The 21,069-nt window shown below is 34.6% G+C and overlaps 1 protein-coding gene across 1 annotated transcript in view; it reads left to right on the top strand.

The window, feature by feature from the left end:
* Nucleotides 1-9,578, top strand: part of nudC (nuclear distribution C, dynein complex regulator) — a 111,627-nt gene extending 102,049 nt beyond the window's left edge. The window contains exons 9-10 of the mRNA XM_090403583.1: nucleotides 5,089-5,207; nucleotides 9,423-9,578. Coding sequence (XP_090259709.1) covers nucleotides 5,089-5,207; nucleotides 9,423-9,474 — 171 coding nt within the window. The 3' untranslated portion in view covers nucleotides 9,475-9,578. The remainder of the gene's footprint in view (nucleotides 1-5,088; nucleotides 5,208-9,422) is intronic.
* Nucleotides 9,579-21,069: the final 11,491 nt, after the last annotated feature.

The following is a 21,069-nucleotide window of genomic DNA, read 5'->3' as shown; positions in this document are numbered from 1 at the left end:
CACTTCGAAGGACCAGTTCCCATGAAAATACCTGTAGAAGAGACATAATATAGCAACGGAACGTCTATGGGAAAATGACTGGAAGAAGATGGTGAGGGAGGGTCATCAATTAAGCAAACTTCTTGCTTCTGTATACAAGCAAGTATTCTGAGGGAAGTTTAGGTTCACCACCCCCAAATGTGGGAACAGTATTCTAAGGTTGGGCAGATTTGAAATTAAATGTCAGGAGATGAGTAGATGAGAAGTATTGTTTGGAACAGAAAATAATACCAAGTTTCTTGGAGGCTGAAGAAGCTTGGACTTGATATGTTCATGCTAGATAGACTGGATGGGAGAGTTAGGGGAGAGAAATTGGTCCTGGTTGGCCCTTTCTAGAAATGAGACAGGATTGCATTTTGAAAAGAAGATTTAAGATATTAGGAGGAAGAGCATAGATGATCAAGAAAGAACTCCTCTGAAATTTCATCAGAACAACATCAGAAAAATCCTCAGCTGCCTTGATACTAATAAGTTTCCTGGCTCTTGTATTCCTGGTATTTCTCCAGTTTTTACTAAAAGCTTGTGCTCCAGAGCTCACACCTGTCCTGCATTGTCTCTTCAAGCTGTCATACTCAATTGGAATCTATCCTACAGCTTGGAAGCAAGCTTTTGTCCATCCTATTCCAAAAAAAGAGAGATAAAAGTCAGCCATCAAACTATTGTTCCATTGCTCTGACCTCAATACTCTCTGGTCATTACTGCTGGTGATTTTTATTTCTAACCCATCTCTAAGATCTGTATCTCCACTAAAAAAATTCTGCCTGAATAGTTATGAGTTCATATTTTTCTTTTCTTCTTTTCAATCTATTTTTGATACATTTGGTTTCCTTTCATCAGGCTTTCTCAATTAATGGTGTTGTACCTCAGGACTCAGTACAGTCACCTATGCTCTTCCTCCTAACACCTTAAATCTTCTCTCCCTGATATCGCTTCTGTGAGGGAGAGAGCAGAATGGTCGCACCTCCAGAAAACTTGCTGTAATGTTCTTGCTTTTTGCTTATATAATAATTGCTTTCCTGTGATAAATGGTTTTTGCATGATTGTAAAACAGCAATAGAAAGATAATTTTTTGCTGTCATTTATCATCACCCAATCTCAAAAATGAATATAATATTTTAAAAAGATTTCTAGAGAATAATAATCTCTAATAGAATGACATCATCATCAAATTCCTGATAGGTATACTCTCAAGGGGTGTACGTGATAGCACTAAATAAAAAGTTTACATTAACTTCCTATCAGCAGCTTTCCTCCAAATTATTCTGTTATTTGTCAGAAATTCATAACTGTCAAAATTTATATTTCCATCTTCTAAGACATACTTCTAACTGCCTCAGTCCACCTAGATCTTGGTCTTCCTCTCAGACTTTTCCTGACATCCTGGTATTAAATACTGAGATCTGAGAGCTGGGTCAGAAGTAAAACACTTGACCAAAGACTAGAGGCCGCAGATATGAGAGTCCTGAGAAAGATTAGAGGCGTGAACAGGTGGCATCAATGGCAATATCATATTAAAAACGAGGGTATTAAGAAAGAACTTGACATTGCCAGCATCCAGAATGCGTTAGCAGAGCTAATCTTTTAGGATATATAAGAAGACATGTCAGACACCCCTCAATTCCTTCATGGTGATTATCACAACTTTTCAGCATAACCTTGTATAGCAAACTTGTAGGAGGAATAGTTTGTTATAATGGGCATTTCTATGGTGTGAATGTGTGTTTCATAGCTTGTTAAAATGGTATTCAATATAGTGAGTCAGCTCATTTCTGTAACATATGGAGACTACAACCATGTTAGGAATTATTTAATTTCCTGGCATTTTGACCTTCATATTAAGGTCATTATCTGGAGTATACACATATGGGGGGAAAACCCTAGAACAAAAATTATATTAAAGCAACTGATATAACCACAAGAAAGAACATTACCTTCATAACTGTTACTAGTATGCTCTTTCTTGTGGTTATAACACTTGCGTTAATATCTTTTTTGTTTTAGGTGTTTGTCAAAACTTTCCAGACTCCTCCCACCCGCTCATATATATGTACAAAGACTAGCTGTATTACATTTCAAACATCCAAAGTGATGACACTGATTTGATCAACCCTTATTCTACTGGCTTCATCTCTAGTGAGGAGGGGGAAACCTACGTCAAAGTTTTATCATATTTATAACATTGTCAGAGAACAAATTCATATTAATACTTATAATACAGCAATATTGGTGGCCTAATCTATTTAACATATGTGTTTGTTATATTAAGACTAAGATCCTAGATTATTACAGTCCTAATTAAAATTTATAATGAACTCTTAGGACAAAAGGTTATGTGGGTAGAATATGGGCCATCTATATTCTTGGGATTTTTAGACCATCATTATTAAGAGGTGGTTGATAAGAATTGCACAGGCTTCTTTAAATTGGTGCTCAAAACATGTTTTAGTGTGATGTAAAGAAGATGCCTTTCCAGTCAGTTCTATCTAGAGTATCCAGGGCATGATCAGAAATTCCAGATTTACCATAGTTATTAAATTTAATGTGCCATTTATGTTCCTTTTTTTTGGACAGGAATTGTGAGGTCCATTTCACCTATATAAGGCAAATTACAGCTGCATTGAATACACTATACTCCAAGGTGGGTCAGTGGAAGAAGTGGATTCTTGGAGGTGTTGAATAAGTTCTTTAATTTTGCAGAAGGTTTAAAGGCATCATTAAGGTTGTATTTCTGTAGTATTCTCTTTATTTTTTCTAATATTCCTTTAATGTATGGAATGAATGGCTACATTTTTATTGTAATGTAGTTTATTTTTATTATTAGGTGCAGTCTTGTGAAGAATTTTGTTGTGGCCATTTTTTAGAAAGTATTACTGATAACTTTTAATTCATGCTTAAGTGCTTCCTCGTTGGAGCAAATCTTTAAAGCCTGTTTTTTACTGTGTTAATGCCACTTAGTTTTTGTGTTGGGTGGTGGTAATTTCAGTTGTAAATTGTATGCATTTGTGTTGTTTGTTTAGGTGGCTGAGGAAAGTGTGTAATGTCTGGTGGCCATGAGACTAGATAACAAAAACATCAACATACTACCTAAGCCAGACTTTGGATTTTAAAGTAAAGGAATCTAGAGCAAGTTGCTCAAAAGCTTCCATATAAAATTTAGCAGTTGGGGAGATAACAGCAAGCACATGGCTCTGCCTTCTTTTCGTAAGTAAAAAGTATTTTGCCACACAAAATAATCAGAATGTATACATGGAGAAAGAGAGCCTTAATATCCACTGAGAATTTGTCTTGTAAAAGATGAATTGTGTCATTGATTGGGATATTTGTGAAAAGGACAGAGATGTCAGAACCAACTAATAAATTGCTTTAATCAAATGTGATGTCCTTAATTTTGTTAACAAAGTGTTGTGTGTTTTTTATATAACAAGTGGAATGACCTATACTCCTTGAATGTTGATGCTAGTTTCTTGGCTAGAGAATTGAGGCTGCGATACCTTCAATAATTTATGTGTGAAATATAACCTAACTAATCGAATTAAAACGAAAACAGAAGAATTGCTTAAAAAAAGTAGTTAAAAAACTACTTCAGCCAATAGTTGAAGGATCTCAGTCTTAATATTAACAAACACTCTTATGTTAAATTATTGATTAGGCCACCAATATTGCTGTATTATAGGTGTTAATATGAATTTGTTCTCTGACAATGTTATAAATAGGATATAGCTTTGATGTGGTTCCCCCCCCCCCCCCCCACACACACATACACACTGGAGGTGAGACCAGTAGAATAATGGTTGATCAAAGAATTTTCACTTTGGCATACTGTTTGAAATATTACATAGCTTGTGTGTGTGTGTGTACGCGCGTGCTACAGGTGATGACCTTAAATTAAGCTCTAAATGTCGGGAAATTAAAGTAATTATTCCTAACACAGTTGTAGTCTATAATTTACAGAAATGAATTCGGGATCATCTAATTCCTATGTCCCTAACTAATAGAATACATATGTACCCTGAAGAGGTTCATTGAATACTAAGATATTACTGTACAATTAAGTTTGTTATCACTAGCACTTAGTAACTGTACCATTTTTGAACAGTTCTTCTCTTGGTGTCTTAGCTTATGCATTTACCAGATCTATAAAATGTATGTGATAATATGTGTGGCCTCCCTCAATGAGTCTCCGACTCCCTGGAGGTCTTTCTTAATAATAATAATATAACTTAAATACAGATCCTGCATAATTTCTCAGATATTTGTCTTGAAGTGAAAATACGATCCTGACAACTCATATGTGGCCCAAGTTTCTTTTGCATAATTTTTCTTCATCTCTTTTCAGGTAGAAGGAATTTATGTGCTGAATTCTCTCATTCAGTTTTATTTCCCCTTTTGTAGACTGGTTCTATGAGATTGCTACTCCATTGACTAAGATTTTGACCTAGGGCAGACCTGGTGGCCACTGTAAAATTTTATATCTCCATGTTTAAGCATTTCTGGTCAAGTATTGTTTTCTGTCATTGCGTGTGCTCTGCAGTTAGTTACATTTTCTGTCATTGTTTTACCACTCCAGGAAATTTTATTTTGTTTTATTTTATTTATTTATTTATTTATTTTCCAATGGGGTGGGGTGAATGAGTTGTTGGGTATTAAACATATAATGTGATTCATTGTAATTGATGCCGGCATCATATTTAGAGAAGCAAGGATAGTTGATTCAAAAACATTACTGCAACATGAAGTTATAGTAGAAAATTTAATGGACACAGCAGGAATTCTGCAAACTTTGTACAGTATTGGGGGGGGGGGACATTGGAATAAAGAAAAAATGTAATAAGTTTAATGACAAGATAATGGATATCCCATTAATATAGCTAACTTCATAATCGTTTAGCTTAATACAGAATAATATAACACTGTACTATAGTTTTATCCAGATTTTATACAAATTAAGTTGACTTTCATTCACTAATCTTTTTAACTATTTTTATAGCAGAGTAAAAAATCATACCCCTATAAACTGCATAAAATTCATTGTTGTCATTATGTTTACAGTTATCAGATCTGGATGGAGAAACTAGGGGAATGGTAGAAAAAATGATGTATGACCAACGTCAGAAGGAACTGGGTCTACCAACTTCAGAAGAGCAAAAGAAACAGGATGTTCTTAAGAAGTAAGTAATTTCATTCTGCTGATTCATGGATTTTATTAGCCACACAAATGTTTAAGTCATATTTAAGAGTTGAGTCTTAAATAGTTTAAAAAAACTGTGCTGAGCAATTAAAGTTTTCACACCTTTACAAATTCAGGCTTTTAAAACTTTTCCTATAATGCTGAACATTATGAACATTTATATATTCTAGGTCTCTCATTCATAGCCTGACCATTGTCAGTTGTGCACAAAGTAGACCCTCTTAACTAGTTTTTCTTTATCTAGTTAATAAGAAAGATTAGTATCCAAGATATTGTTATGTTAATAATAAGTTAACTAAAAAAATTGATGAGATTGAATAAGAAACAAAATGAAATCAAATTAATATCTTTATTTATTAATAATATCAGTTTAAATTATGGTATTGCATGAGTGTAACAGCATGTGTAAAATGTTCATTTTGCAAGCACTATATACATATCAGCATTTATTTCTATTATTTCATGACACCTCCAAGGAGTCCAAAGACTCATCGAGGGAGGGTACCTACTCTATAACTCTGTCTCCATCATCTACACCAATTGCATCTACTGCTGACCACCACTAGTAATTTTTGTCTCTGTAAATTGCATGTGTTCTGCAGGCCAATTTGCCTGTGGGTGGGGGGGGGGGGTGAAAAACCCAAATTTCCGGGAGGAAAAAACCCTGCTACCTCCGTATGAGATCGGCTAACTCACTTTCAATTGAAAAAACCCATATAAAAATTCCTCCCATCATGACGAGAATCGAACTTAGGCCTTTTCCAATCGAAAGGTGCAACATACTGTCGTTCTTCCAATCATGCTACGGAGGCACTTATAACTAGAGCATTATAACTAAAAGTCATATTCCACAGAGAAAGGACCCACAAACTTTGCATCAGATACAAAAAAACATAAACATCATTCAAGATGCTTTCCTATTTTTTTCTCTTATCACAGGATTTGATGAGAATAGACAAACTCAGTTTGTTAACTCCAAACTTAATAAGTACTGTTTCTTAGTAAGACCATGATTCCATGTATTAGTTCCACTTCTGTTTCCTTTGAATGTTTCAAAAATGTTTTTTGAAACATCTTGGTACAAGTTTACTGCTCAACATATCTAAAAGGAACTGTCAGTTACCTTTAAAAAAAACTATATAATCTTTTTCAGCAGTTTTATCCAGACTTCAGCTTAATTTCCTTTGAAAGAAAGTTCACCCATTAATTTGTGAAAACTGTTTGTTTCCCTCTTAACTTTTTTTTCAACTTTAAAAAAAAAAAAACCTGTTCTTTCCTTTACACTCTATTTCTCCCCTCAGCTGCCAACTTACTTAATGAATTCTGTGCTATTCAACAGCTGCTGTTCTTTTTTTCTCTCTCACTATATCATCATTCTGACTTGGAAGTACAAACTTTTTACAAGTGCACTACTGCCTTGCCATGACAAAACAACATGGCAGTGAAAATTAAAGGAAAATCATTGCTTGTTGTGTAAACAAACCTGTGGTGTTGCATATTATGAACATTTATATTTGCTAGGTCTCTCTCTCTCTCTCAACATTAGTAAATGACCATTCTTTATTGAATAGCTGCTTTAATAGACCCATAAATGAATAATGTTGTTAATAACCACTCTGACCTACTTCATTATTTCTCTTCGAAGTCTGATTTTTTGGCCCAATTATCCAAATGGTGAGGTCAACTTCCTGATAAGCTAAATGAGGGTGCCAGAATAGAGCATTTGCTCTTAGTAAGAACTAACATAAATTGTTTATCTATGCACTAGAATACTGGATAATCATCCCAACACTCAGAACCTTTCCTTAACTAGCTCTTTCAAATATATTGTGCATGTCAATTCTTTTCTTAAAAATCATACCACAACTGTGTCCATGTTTTCTTTTCTGTGGAACCCCTTGCCTAGTTATTCTGGTCCTTCTTTCTGTGGTCTGATTACTTTTCTATTATCCACTGCAAATAGTGCTCCAAACAACTAACCAAAGTGATTCATATCATTCAAGATGCTTTCCTATTTTTTCCTCTTATCACAGTAAGACAAAATTGCTAGCTATTCTGTCTTCTTTCCTTTGTTACTGCAGTGGTACAAATGGAATGACCTCCATGATCTGATTACTATTTTTAATATTCACTACAAATAGTGCTCCAAACAACTAACTAAAATAATTCTTGCTAGAATGAATGCCTTCATCTTCTGCTACACTTAGAATCCCCACCTTATCCTAGGCTTCATTCTCCAACAGGCATAGTAGAGCAGAGCAGTCTGAGATGAAAACAATTCTGCATATTTCAAATGGATCAAGTAAAAAAAAAAAACTCCATCACTTTCAGCCTATACTGTATTTCATGACTTCTGTTTTAAAAAAAACTATCAATAAATCCAAATGTGACTTTGAAAGAGCTAAATGTAGAAATCTTGCCTAAATGGTAGTCAAACTTTCTGGTTCCATGCCAAGGGCATTTAGTGCATCTTCTGTCTTTTCATGCTTCTATGTCTCTCTCACACACACATTCAGAAAGTATCATTGTTATCCCACCCAAAGATGAAGCTGATCTTCTGATATTAGCATACTTCTCTAATTCTTGTAAAAACAAATTTCTTTCCAATATACCATGTATTCTCTGATTTTTTAGAAAGATATTAGAAGAATCCTTAACAGCGTGGATACCAACAGGTTTTCTTTAGAATGTATCATTCATCTGTGTTCAGAAAATTTGGAACATGCAATTAACATCCCTCTAGTACTGTCAGTACATACTATTATATTCATCTGGCCTATACCTGATATCATAGAAGTAAGCCTATCTTCAGCCCATCCAAAAAAAGAGGGAAATAAAAGCATTCAACCTATCATCTCAGTGCTCCTCCTTACATCAGTCCTCTCAAGACAGATATTTGCCTTGCTGCTTGAAGACTCTCTAGTTAGTTAATGATCACTAATATGGCTTCTTCCACTCTTTCTCTACAGTAGATCTCATAATCAACCTTATCCACCTTTGGACAAAGGCTATGGAAATATTTCGAGAAATTCATGTGATCACCATTGACATTTCTAGGGCATTTCATTGAGTCTGGCATAGAGGCTCATCTGGCTTCCAACCTTTATCACTGGACAGCTAGTTCATCTCTCTCTCTCTCTAGACCTTCTCTCATAAATTGTATCCTCCCTTTAGATGGGAGTACTCAGTTTCTGTATTTTCACCTGCAGTCTACTTTTACATTAAAGACCTTCTCTCATTAACTTAAAATTCTCTCCATTTTGTAGACCACTTCATTTCTCCTCTTCACTTGACAAGCTCAGTAGAGTTAAGATGATCCACGCTTCAAAATTTTCCATAACCAATGTCTTAAACATTGATCTCTTTAATTCTCCAGTTGGGCAAAGCACTTGGCTGAACCGTGGCATTAAAATGCTTTTGATTTCCAATCTTTCATCAGTGGACCTGTTATGAAAATATAGAATGGTCCCTAGTGATGGTGTAATATAGTGGAGATCTGCAGACACTTGCATTATAATACCCATAGTATAAAAGAGGTTTTTTCCATGCATAATGTGAAATAACTAATGTTTTTATTTTCATGTAGTTTAATTTTTACATTTAGAATACAATATTACTAGTAACTTTTTTATGTGAATCCATCCATAAAAGACCTTTAACATTAGTATTAGTACTTTGAATTGGCTAATGGTTAGATAATCCAGAAACCTTCTTTAGAGACATGGAACTTTTTCAAGCCACTTCGCTCCAATAAACAGTCTTGGGACCTCGCACAAAGTAGTGAAATTCATCTCCCACTTAGAAACATTTTACTAAACATCCATAGCCTGTGAGTTGGAAAGTGGATACACCAATCACTTAGCCAAACCAGATCAAATGGTAACAATATTAACCAGGCTAGTTGTATAAAGTGGATAGTTTACCCTCTTTCCAACTAACAGATTGTTGGTTAGAATCTCACTATGGGAATGGATGTTTAGTAAATGTTTCTAGGTGGGAGATGAATTTCATGGCTTGGGCATAAGGTCACTTATGGCAATTATAGCACTATTCTGTTCATCTACATACAGTATTAACATACCATGGGATTACATTCATTCATGGGTGGGATTAAATAAATTTACTTAGTGAAGTTAATTTTATATGAGTAAACAATTACGAGTGGATTTCTTCTTAATGGATTGTTTAATTTCAGATTCATGGAACAACATCCTGAGATGGACTTCTCTAAATGCAAATTTTCATGAAGAATTTTCTGTGCGAGTTTTAATGTACACATTAGTCATGTCAGCTGCTGCTGTAATCTCTACTTGTAAAAAACGAAAAAAAGTATATACTGAGAATCAGCATACCCAAACGTGTTTTGAGTTTTTATTCATTATTATAGTGATCATGAAATTTGTGCAATAACAAATTGATCGAGGAAAAATATACAGGGGAGAGTTTCTTCAGTATTCATATTGTGTGTATGCAGACACTCATAGGAAAATACTTTGACAACTTTTCCTTATTAAAGTGAAAAAAAAAAATTAAATTTGAATGAAAGTAAAAAATAAGTTACTAACAATAAGTGTGATAAATCTTCTGTAATTAATAATTCTTATTTAAAAATATTGCTTTTGAAATTTCAGAGATACATGCCATCTCTTACTGTATTTCAGTATTATCAAAGACATAGAAACATCACATCCTCATTTATGATACCTTGCAGATTGCCAGTAGCATCCACAGATAAACAATGTTATTTGATCAATGTATGTTAAGTACTGTTATCTAATTTACGATGCTTTATAATTGAATTATTTGTAATTTTACATTACTTGATGAATGTAAAAAGAAAAGACTTCATGATAAGAAAAATCACCTACCAAGAACTTCCCACTGCATGCCTTCTCTTTTATTTCACCAGAATGACATCAGAGAATCCCTTGATAGCATGGATACCAGCAAGTCTTCTAGTTCAGATGGTACTGTTTTCTCCTCCACCCCAGTTGCACTTAAAAGTTGTGCTCCAGAATTAATACCATTCCTGTATCATTTGTACAGCAGAGTGGGACCAAGCCTATGTATTCATCACATTTGCCCTCACCTCATTCCACTCAAAACAGTGGACAGCATCATTGACAGTCAAATTCACTGCTCTGCTTGGCAGCCTACCAATTAATTAGTGATCACCAATATGGTTTCTGTCACTTTTGTACAAACTCCTAGCCAACCTTGCCCACTTATCAAGAGTGAAATTACAATCTTGTGTGGTTGCTTTGTCATTTCCAGAGCATTTGATCAGGTTACCATCCCATGATCTGCCTTCCACTTTTTGCAGTTGGATCACCATTATCCTCTGTAGCCATTTATTGTGTGACTTGGTGGACTGTTTCCACTCTTTAGATTTTTCTCTGGGCTCTGCAGCTTTGCCCACATACTTCTAAACATGCAATAACCTTCTCTTACTGATCCTATCTATTGTTGTACATTCCTCTTTTTCCCAACAAACCTTCTAATATCAAAATGATCTAAGCTTCAAGATCTTCGATAACCAGTCTTAAATTATACTGATCTTCATGGCAATGTTCTCTAGTGGGGTGAGAACAACATGTGGAACTTTGCTGCTAACAAAACACAGTTCTGTCTAAGTCTCACTACCTCTCCTTTACTTTTGACAACACTGAGATTTCCAGTGAAGATTGGATTTCTCTTTTTTAGGTTGATTTATATATCAAGCTGTTAACTAGCATCGCATCCATAACTTTTTCAACCTCTAAAAACTTGTTCTGTTCTGTTCAAGACACTACTTCTTGACTGTATAAATCCCACATTCACTCATCCTTAGATTACTGATCTTATATTACATAACAAGTATCCCTAAAAATGCTTGATGCTATCTAGAAGAGGGTAGTCTACTTAATAGATTATTCCCCTCTCACGAACAGTAGTACTGTTTTCATGGGTGCTCCACCAAACTAGCTGCTGTCATCAGGGCTATGGTTACACCTCCCAGGGCCCTGGGCACTAGAGTGCTCCAGGGCTTCTCCTTCATTGTTTGGGGGCCCCCAGCTAGAGCCTCTGCATAAGTATGGCCCTGGCTAATCCAGTTGTTTACTAAATGCAGAATTACTTCTGAATCTGTTACATGTTTGCCATAGCAAAGAGACCATTATAAAAAACTCGCTATAAGATACTACTGAAAAGTTCTGACTAATCTTACTGCATAAAGACCTATGGGACTTCCATATTTATACAAGACATTTGTGCCATAGTGAAATATGATATATTAATCACATTAACAAATATTTCATTTTATGTCTCATAAATCATCATTGATGTGGATTGAAGAACAATAAATTCGATATAAAAGCTTGAGTTAGGCTAATGGAGTTAAGACTTTGGCACTTTCTATAAATAAATGTTGAAATATATAATCACATTTATGCAGGAATTTGATTCCATGGTTGGTGTTGTCAGTTCCATGATGATCAGCTTTGAGTTTAAATAAGCTGATTTGGCTCTGTGATGTTCTGATCTTACCATTTGACCAATAAACAAATTGCAGGATCAATAAACAAGTTGCAGATAGAACTTGGCAAATACCTGTAGCGACAATGGTGAGAGTTTGTGAAAAGGTACGGCTCCTAACAATTCATTATGCAAAGTAAATATTCTAGAATGTAAATTAGAACTAGTGGGCTCACCTATGTGTCAGAATTTCTTTACTTTTTTCCATATTCAGATTTCTGTAGTTGTTGTAGTGATTCATGTTGAAGTTTCTGGAATAAAAACTACATAGAAACAGGAGTAAAAATAAATAACATACTAAGTGAATTAAATATTTACAACTTGATATTTCTCAAGCTAGCATTATCAAAGACACTGAAAAAATACACTTATCAGAGACTAAAATAAAATGACTTTCAAAAGAAGGACGGTCATGTGTGCAGGGAGTGACAGTAGCACTCACTGTGGTGATTTTCTGTTATTATTGCTGATAGGCAGATAGGATTTGTTGTTATGTGCCATCCAGTCGTTTTCAACTCATGGTAATCTTGTGAACAGAGGCTCCATCCCACTCGGCCTCATCCTTTCTTTCAGCAATTGTAAGTTCAAGTTGGTAAGTTCTTTTATGTTATCTATCCAATTTTTTTCTTCCTCCTCTCATTTCCTCAGTCTTCCCCAACATAACTGCCTTTTCCAATAATTCATCGGCTCACATATGTCTAAAGTATTGATAGGGTAGTGTGCCAAAATTTATCTAGGATTACACCATCAGTTCTATTGTAGTTCACTGGCTTCTGGAGCTCATGTGCTATTCTTGAAAGCAGCATACGAGCTGCTTCCAAGAACAGTCTGTGAGATTTAAACTGGGACCTGTATAGCAGACTGAAAAATGTTCCTGGAAGCAAGTCATGCTACAGAGTCCAGTAAATTGCAGTAGAACTGATAGTGTAATTCTATGTAAATTTTGGCATATGACTCTATCCACCCATTAGCAGTAATCCCAGAATATTGCTGCATAGAGCGACACTGTTGCCCTCCATACACTTCACTGTCCTTCTTCTGGAGGTCGTCTTATTTTCAGCCCTTCTGAGGTGTTTTCAAAGTGCCTCTGATAATGCTAGCTTCAGCTGACAAAATGTCAGATTGTAAATATTTAATGTAGTGAATATTATTTATTTTCATTCCTGTTTCTACATAACTTTTATTCCAGAAACTTGAATGCGAAATCTTGACATTTTATTTAGAATGTTTTGAAGGCGTGTTTAACAACAGGAAGCACAAATAAACTACAAACAATTGAAATGAAATATCTTAGGAAAATGGCACAAAAAACAAGACTAGACCGAATAAGAAATCAAATTATAAGAGACAGCCTTCAAGTTGCACCTCTGAACCAATTCATACACAAGCCCAAATGAGGTGGTTTGGAGACATCTTAATCAAATGGAAGAAGGAAGAATAGCAAAAAACTGGTATATGAAAGCCAGAAAATAGGAAAAAGAAACATAGACAGGTCCAGGAAAGGTTGACAAAAAGAAATTAAAGAAAAATTGGAAAAGAAGGGAATTAACTGAAAAGAAGCAAAAAAACAAGCCTTGGACATGACAGCATGGAAATCTCTTTGGCAAAATCTCAATACTTAAAAGCACAACAGATCATAGGCGAAGAAGATGTTTTGAAGGAAGAATCTAGAGAATGCAGCATTCTGCCCTTGCTCTACTGGTAATTTAAGGAGTGTGAGAATCGGGGAAACAGTGTCCACACCATCACATGAATGCCACTGCCTTGTTTTGACCAAGTATGGCCAGTTCACAGTTTCTTGTCATTGTCATCAGGGCTGGCAGAAGTGAGCATGCAGGCATCACTACGAAGGGGGCGCCGCCGCCGGAGCACCCGTTCATAAGTTCATTTTTAAGAAACAACATTTTTATCATGAAAACAAAAAAATTCTCAGAATGATCAATATTAAAATAAGGTCGGATACACCGAATAAAAATTTTAAAAAAATTGTATATTGCTGCCTCTTGGATCAGCTGGCTGTTTATAATTTTGCAGCGAGAGCAGGCTGAATGCTTGCCTGCAGAATGTTGTGTCCACTGCAGTCTATCTAAAGTGAAATGGTGAACGGATTTTATGTGCAGAAACGAATTTTCGTACAAAACATTTGTTGCTAGTTAACCAGTCATATGGCATGCATCTCAGTAGGCTACCGACAGTAGCGCAGTGCACACTATTATTTCGTCTGTGTCGTGTTGTGTAATAATTTCTTGTGGGTATAAAATAGAAATGGAATCAAAAATTTAAAAAAAGTTATCCAGTGCACAAAATCATAAGCGTCATGCTGCGAAAGAAGCAGATGTTAAGAAACAAACTGGGGCCCTTAATAAATTTGTTAAAATATTTTGATTGTAACCAACTCGATACATCAGAAATCAGAGTTCAAGAACCATGCACATCATCCAGTTTGCATGAAAGAACTATTGCAACTACTGAACAAGATGCATGATTTAAGTGAAAAACAGGAGAAGACTTAGTTGTAGTTGACCATGAAACTAACACGTTGTTGGTCTCTAAATTTAGAAGATCCAGGTGAATGGGGAAATATTGATGAAAAATTACGAGTTGTTTTAATTGAACTGGGACCTGTTCAAAAGAAAAATATAATATATCCAAGAAGTACATATGGTCGTAAATTTGGCGACACGTATTATAATAGAAAAATGGAAAATGGTGACCTCGTGCCAAGAACATAGCTCATTTATTCCGAAACTTTCAGTTCTGTTTATTGCTTTTATTGCAAACCTTAAGCACCTACCGAATCAAGTAGTTTTAGAAGATTATAACGATTGGGGAAATGTAATTACAACTTTACATAGACATGAGACTAGTTTAACTCACATGAATAATTTAAAATGGAAGGAAGATGATAACAATTTAAAAAACAAAACTACTATTGAATGAGAGACTCAATGGGAAAGAAACATTCGATGAGTGTTTTAGAACGCTAGATTGAAATTATAAAACTCGTTGGTAACCAAAATTTAGCTTTTCGCGGATCATCTGATAAATTATATGAAAGGAATAACGGCAATTTTTAAAAATTAGTCGAACTGTTTGCAAAGTTTGATCCCGTTATGGAAAATCATGTTGAAAGGACCCTACAACGAAACAATAGAGTACACTATTTGAGTAAAGACAGTCAAAATGAAATATTGGAAACTTTAAGTAACGCAATCAGGGATACAATTTTATTATCAATTCAAAAATCTAAATATTATTCCATAATTTTAGACTGCACACCTGATGTAAGTAAAACAGAACAAATGACTATTATTATTCGCTTTCTTTCCTGTGACAATGGAATTGTCAAGATCAGGGAAAACTTTTTAGGTTTTGCAGATATATCAGATTCCACAGGACATGGTTTATATGCAACAATAATGGCACATTCCCATTGAAGACATGCGAGGTCAAGGGTATGAAAATGGGGCAAATATAAAAGGGAAAAAATAGGGGCTCCAAAATTTGCTTTTGAACAAAAATCCTCGAGCTTTTTTACGTGCCATGTGCTGCTCATACTCTAAATTTAATCATTAACGATGCAGCCAAAGTGAATGCAGATACAATTAGTTTCTTTGCAATTATTCAAGAAATATACAATTCTTTTCATTCTCTTACAAACGTTGGGCAATCCTTTTAAAGTTCGTAAAAAAAATTAACATTGAAACAGCCATCAGAAACGCGATGGGAAAGTAAAATTAATGCAATCCGCCCTCTAAGATATCAGTTAGGAAAAATTTATGATGCACTTTTTGAAATTTTAAATAATGAAAATTTTAATAAAGAAACTCAGCATGAAGCACAAACATTATGTGCTAAAATAAAGGATTACATATTTATTTGCTCTCTTATAACTGGGCATGATTTACTTAACAAAATAAACCCTGTGAGTAAAATGATTCAAGACAAAAATATGAACATTACACTTGCTTTAGAATCTATCGAAAACTTAAAAGTATTCTTACACGATTATCGATCAGATACAAATTTTAAAGAAGTTCTAAAACTGCAAAAGAACTGAGTGAAGAGGTGGACGGAGAACAAGAATTTAAAACTGATACGGAAGTCCGACGACGAAAGAAGACACGACAATTTGACTACAAGCATCATGACGAAACGCCACAATCGCCAGAAGATAAATTTAGAGTGAATGTGTTTTATACACTTCTAGACGTTGCAATGTGTTCGTTAATAGAACGTTTTGAACAAGTAAAAACATATGATAATTCCAATTTCTTGTATAGATTACTACAAATTAATATCGAAGATTTACGAAAAAATTGTGACGATTTAGAGATTCTCTTGAAGGACGGCGATAATAAAAACGTAAATGCAATAGAACTATATGACGAGTTATGTGCTTTCCGGGATATTTTTCGGAAGGATAATTTAAATATTCAAAACCCTTTCGATATTCTTAATTTTATTGTGTCCAATAATTTATCTTTCTGTAACTTTTCAATTGCTTTAAGAATACTATTAACCTTATCTGTTGGTGTAGCGAGCGGTGAACGTTCTTTTTCCAAGTTGAAATTGATTAAAAGTAGGTTTTAATTTAAAACCTACTTAAGAACAAGTATGTCACAAAAAAGGCTTGTTAGTTTGGCGTTAATAGCTATTGAAAATGATATATGTGCGGAATTAGACGTTAAGACCATTATTTCTAATTTTATGAATATGTAATCAAAAAATCCTAAAATTTTAATTTTAAAAAATTTCAAGTATATTTATGTAATTTAATTTATTTTCTATTATTCTGTAAAGATGTTATTTTTTGAATACTTATATTAAATGTTCTAATTATTTCTGAATTCTTTTCTTATTTTCTCATCTATCTTGAGTTTCTTTTATTTTCCTAAAAGATAGTTCTACTTATAAAAATTATTAAAAAATTTTACAAGTTACTAAGAATTTAGTAACTTGTAAAATTCAGGTGGGTGAGAAGACTATAATCCCTGTATCATTATATTCAACGATTAAAGTAAAGTGGCTTTATCAAAATTTGCTTTAGCTTTTGAGAATTTTTTGAATATTCGAATTTTTAACGATTATCCTGCCTAGTCAACACCCCCGGTTCGTTACATTTAGTGAACCAACGTGTGGTTGTTCTGTCAAAATTTATTTAAGAAATTTCAAATAATTTAAATTTTTATTATCGTAAAAGTACCACACACGCCCGGATCGTTACAGGGGGCGCTTAGATAGACATTGCATGCTGGGGGCAAAGACCCTAGCGCCGGCGCTGATTGTCATATTCCTGTTCTTTTATTTCTATGAAATTATGGGAACTAGAATTTATCATTCCATGAGACCTGTCACTAATTCTGTTTCACTATTATTATTATTCTGTCAGTCCTTTATATGTCTCATTGGTCAGTTGTTTTGGGCTACATGTCGAACATTGGCATAGCCGGCAAAGGTTGGTCGATTGGTAGAGCCTCTGCTACTAATGGCTCAGTTAAGTAAGTTTGAGCGCGGTTAGTAGTTGGAAGGGGGCCAATCGTTCGATGTTGTTGGCACACTCTCCCTATGAAGATACCTATGAAGAGTTCGATTGTCAGCTGAAAGAAAAAGACCAACATATTTTACCTTAGCTATAAAAACTAACTGCTCTTTTGTGAACAAATGAGCCAAGATATCTGTCTATTTATCACATAAGTGGGACATCTGTAATCACAGCCAAATGTTCTCCAATGGTTTATCAAGATTTGTGTAAAACAAACAATTTGTCACTCAGGTAACTATATAATTTCTGCAACATAACGTGTGTGTGTGTATATATATATATATATATAGTGCATTAGTATCATAGGTCTAAGGGTTAGGTGCAGGGTCGATCCTGGGATTTAGTCACCCAGTGCGATAGCAAATTTTGCCGCCCCTTCTCCCTAAAAAAAAAAAACAATGATGTCTTAAAAGCCATGATGTTAAGCTAGGCTTCAACATGTCTGATCATAAATTCTAAATAGCATTAGCTAATGAAAATTCAGAAGTTAATTAAAAGTGATCATAAACTATATTTTTTATGGAAAGAGAAAGAATTAACCCTTTAACGGTGGTATTTTGTCCGGAAAATGTGTATCTGCATTATTATTATGTGACACCTGCAGGGAGTCGAAAGACTCATTGAGGGAGGGCACCTACTCTACCACTCTGTCTCCACCACTCAATCCACCAACTACACCAAGGCCATCTACCGCCCATCACCACTAGGATTTCCACAGATAATCACAAACATCCATGCCCACGATCGACTTTGAACCCGCAGCCTTCTGGGCTGCTGGAGAGGGGATACGCTAACCACTTGGCCAACCAGACCAGCAAAAAAAAAAAACAATATATATATATATATATGTGTGTGCAAAGCCCCGCTTTTTTTTTTTTTTTCTGAATATCGCGTTCTTTTTCCGATTTTCGTTTGCGATATTCAGCCCTGATAGTTTTTTTTTTTTATTATTTTATTTTATCACGCATACTGGAATGTTAAAATTATTTTAAAAGCCAAATCCTAATAACTATCCAAAAAAAAAAAAAAAGTATTTTTAACCGTCACTACACAACTGTATTTATGTATTTTGATTCTATTTCTTTAATTGGTTTACTCTTAACCAGTAATATCGTTGTGATCGTTTGGTATCATTGGTTAAATGAGATTTACCCTCAGGTCAAAGACAATTCACAGCAAACAATGGAATCGGAAATAAATGCAAGATAGGTGTTGTGCTATTTCACGTCGTCTGATATTAACACTGACAGTGCGATATGAAACACAAATAATACCACATTATTTTAATTATGATTTTTTAAAAAAATATACGGAACAATGAAGTTTTATTATGTAAAAATTTAGCTAACGACATCCTGAAGTCTAGTTTCAACGGAGAAGGAATAAATGACTTTATTATTTATTTTTTTGTAAAGTTTAGGCCAATTTTGCCGCCCAAAAAAAAAACTTGTCGCTCTGTGCATATGAACGTGTTGCACCGTCGGTAGAGCCGACCCTGGTTAGGTGATCTACAAATCTTGCTCATGAGACCAATGTGACTTTAAAGTAGAATGATTCTCATTCTACTTTAAATTCTACTTTAACAATGAAATTTATCAATGTCCTTCAAATTCATGTCTATGCTGCAACCTGTAGTGAGATTTCAATCCAAAACATGTTAGTTGCAAAGTGAAGATATTAGTCACTCAAACTTTAACAGTGGATAGTGGATAGATATGTGGTAGAATACAGATGGCTAGCCAGCAAAATATGTTGCTTCCACCATTAAGAAGGCAGAAGTCACTGTAGAGTATTCACTTCACAATGTATCCCCCTCCCCCATCTCTCTGTCTCTCATTTGTGTTCACCTACTCCACAAATTGCTATGTCAGTTAAAATTCCACCCTAAGAAGTTTTTGGAAAGGAAATTACATTGAGATTATCAAGGTTTGAGTGCTTATTGCCAAGTAGCAAGTACATAGAACATACTGAATCCTGCTAAAATAGATATTGGGACCAAAAGAAGAATGGTAACCTCTAGATGGTTCTCAAGAATTTTCAAACTGCAGCACACCCATGTTGTTTGCTGGATATATATATATATATATATATATATATATATATATATATATATTCTACTTTAACAATGAAATTTATCAATGTCCTTCAAATTCATGTCTATGCTGCAACCTGTAGTGAGATTTCAATCCAAAACATGTTAGTTGCAAAGTGAATATATATATATATATATAAAAGATATATATATATATATATATATATATATGAGTCAACACTCATCGCGAATTCAGTTACGCTGAACGCGAAACAATGAATCATCGACTATTGTGGTGTGTTTACTCTACTCTGCAATTCGTTGTTTATTAAGTCGCAATATTTTTGTGGTCCTGATTTATATTTTTGTTTAATATGGAGAACTTTTTAGTTAACCATCAAAGGTTAAGCAGCCAAAGTGAAGATTCTCATTGTGAAAATACAACTTGCGATTCCTTTAGACCAAGTAATAGAGTCAGGGTACCTTTCCAGACCGATTCAACGTCTGGTGTTGTGCTAAGTATCACAATTGTTATTTAAGTTATAGATTTACGTACACTGGATCTCAAATATCGTCCACTTCCTTACTGTATTGTATGCGGCAAAAAACTGAGCAATGAAAGTATGGTTCCAACAAAAACTGAAGACACACTTTAATACTAAACACTATCATGTAATAAATAAAGATACAGCCTGTTTCAATTGTTTGCTCTTTTCTCATGTAAAGCAAGTCAAGTCAGTAGGAGAAATAGCAACAATTGCAGAAAAGGCGCAAGTAGCGAGTTATTAGGTGGCTGAAATAATTGCCAGGAACATGCAGCGACATACAATAGCAGAAACTTTGATTTTGCCTGCTTGTAAAGAAATAGTTAAATCTGTGTTAGGAGAGGGGGATATCAAATGTACCTTCTGTCGAATAATACTATTTCACGCCATATAGAAGACATGCCCTCTGACATCCAGGAACAATTAGCCAAAAAAGGTATATGATGGTGAAAAATGTCACTTCAACTGGATGAGTCGACAGACATAAGACAAAAATGTCAGCTACTGAGTTACATAAGATTTTTAAAAGAAATTCTGTTGTTGAACAGGTCTTATCATGCACAGAATTACCTGTTACGTCAACTGGATCAGACATGTACAATTCTATGACAGCCATGTTGGGGAAATTGTATTTCAGTGTGCACTGATGGTGCGCTAGCAATTAAAAGTCGCATTAAAAGTTTTATTTCAAGATTAAAATAAGATTTTACTAAGCTAGGGTCCACTCATTGTTTTTTACATCGAGAAGCTCTGGCAGCTAAAACGATTCCTGAAGTCCTAAGGAGTATAATGGGCTCAGTAGTTATAATGGTTAACTACAATAAAACTAGATCAGTTAAGACTAGACTTCTAAGTCGTGTGCAAGGAAGCAAAAACTCATCATCAAACGCTAGTCCTTCACACCGATATTCACTGGTTGTCCAAAGGCAAGGTACTTTCCAGATTTTATGAATTGAGGAATGAGTTATTACAAATTTTTGCTACAGAGAAACCTGAGTTTGCCGCTCTGATTACAGATGAGACATGGTGTTCAAAAGGTGCGTACATGCCTGATATTTTTAGATTTATATTTAAACAGCCTTAATGCAAGAATGCAGGGGAAGGAAGAAAACCTCTTTACATCAAGTGACAAGCTGAAAGCGTTCTTAAAAAAAATTAAAATAAGGAAGGCAAAACTCGAAACACAGTGACTTTGAAATGTTTCCTC

Source organism: Typopeltis vanoorti, chromosome 14 (genome assembly GCF_054136105.1).
Source record: "Typopeltis vanoorti isolate ZY-2024b chromosome 14, IOZ_Tvanoo_1.0, whole genome shotgun sequence".
NCBI classification, from domain to species: Eukaryota; Metazoa; Arthropoda; class Arachnida; order Uropygi; family Thelyphonidae; genus Typopeltis; species Typopeltis vanoorti.
The sequence above is the reverse complement of the archived record's forward strand: the minus strand, read 5'-3'. Positions and strand labels throughout refer to the sequence as shown.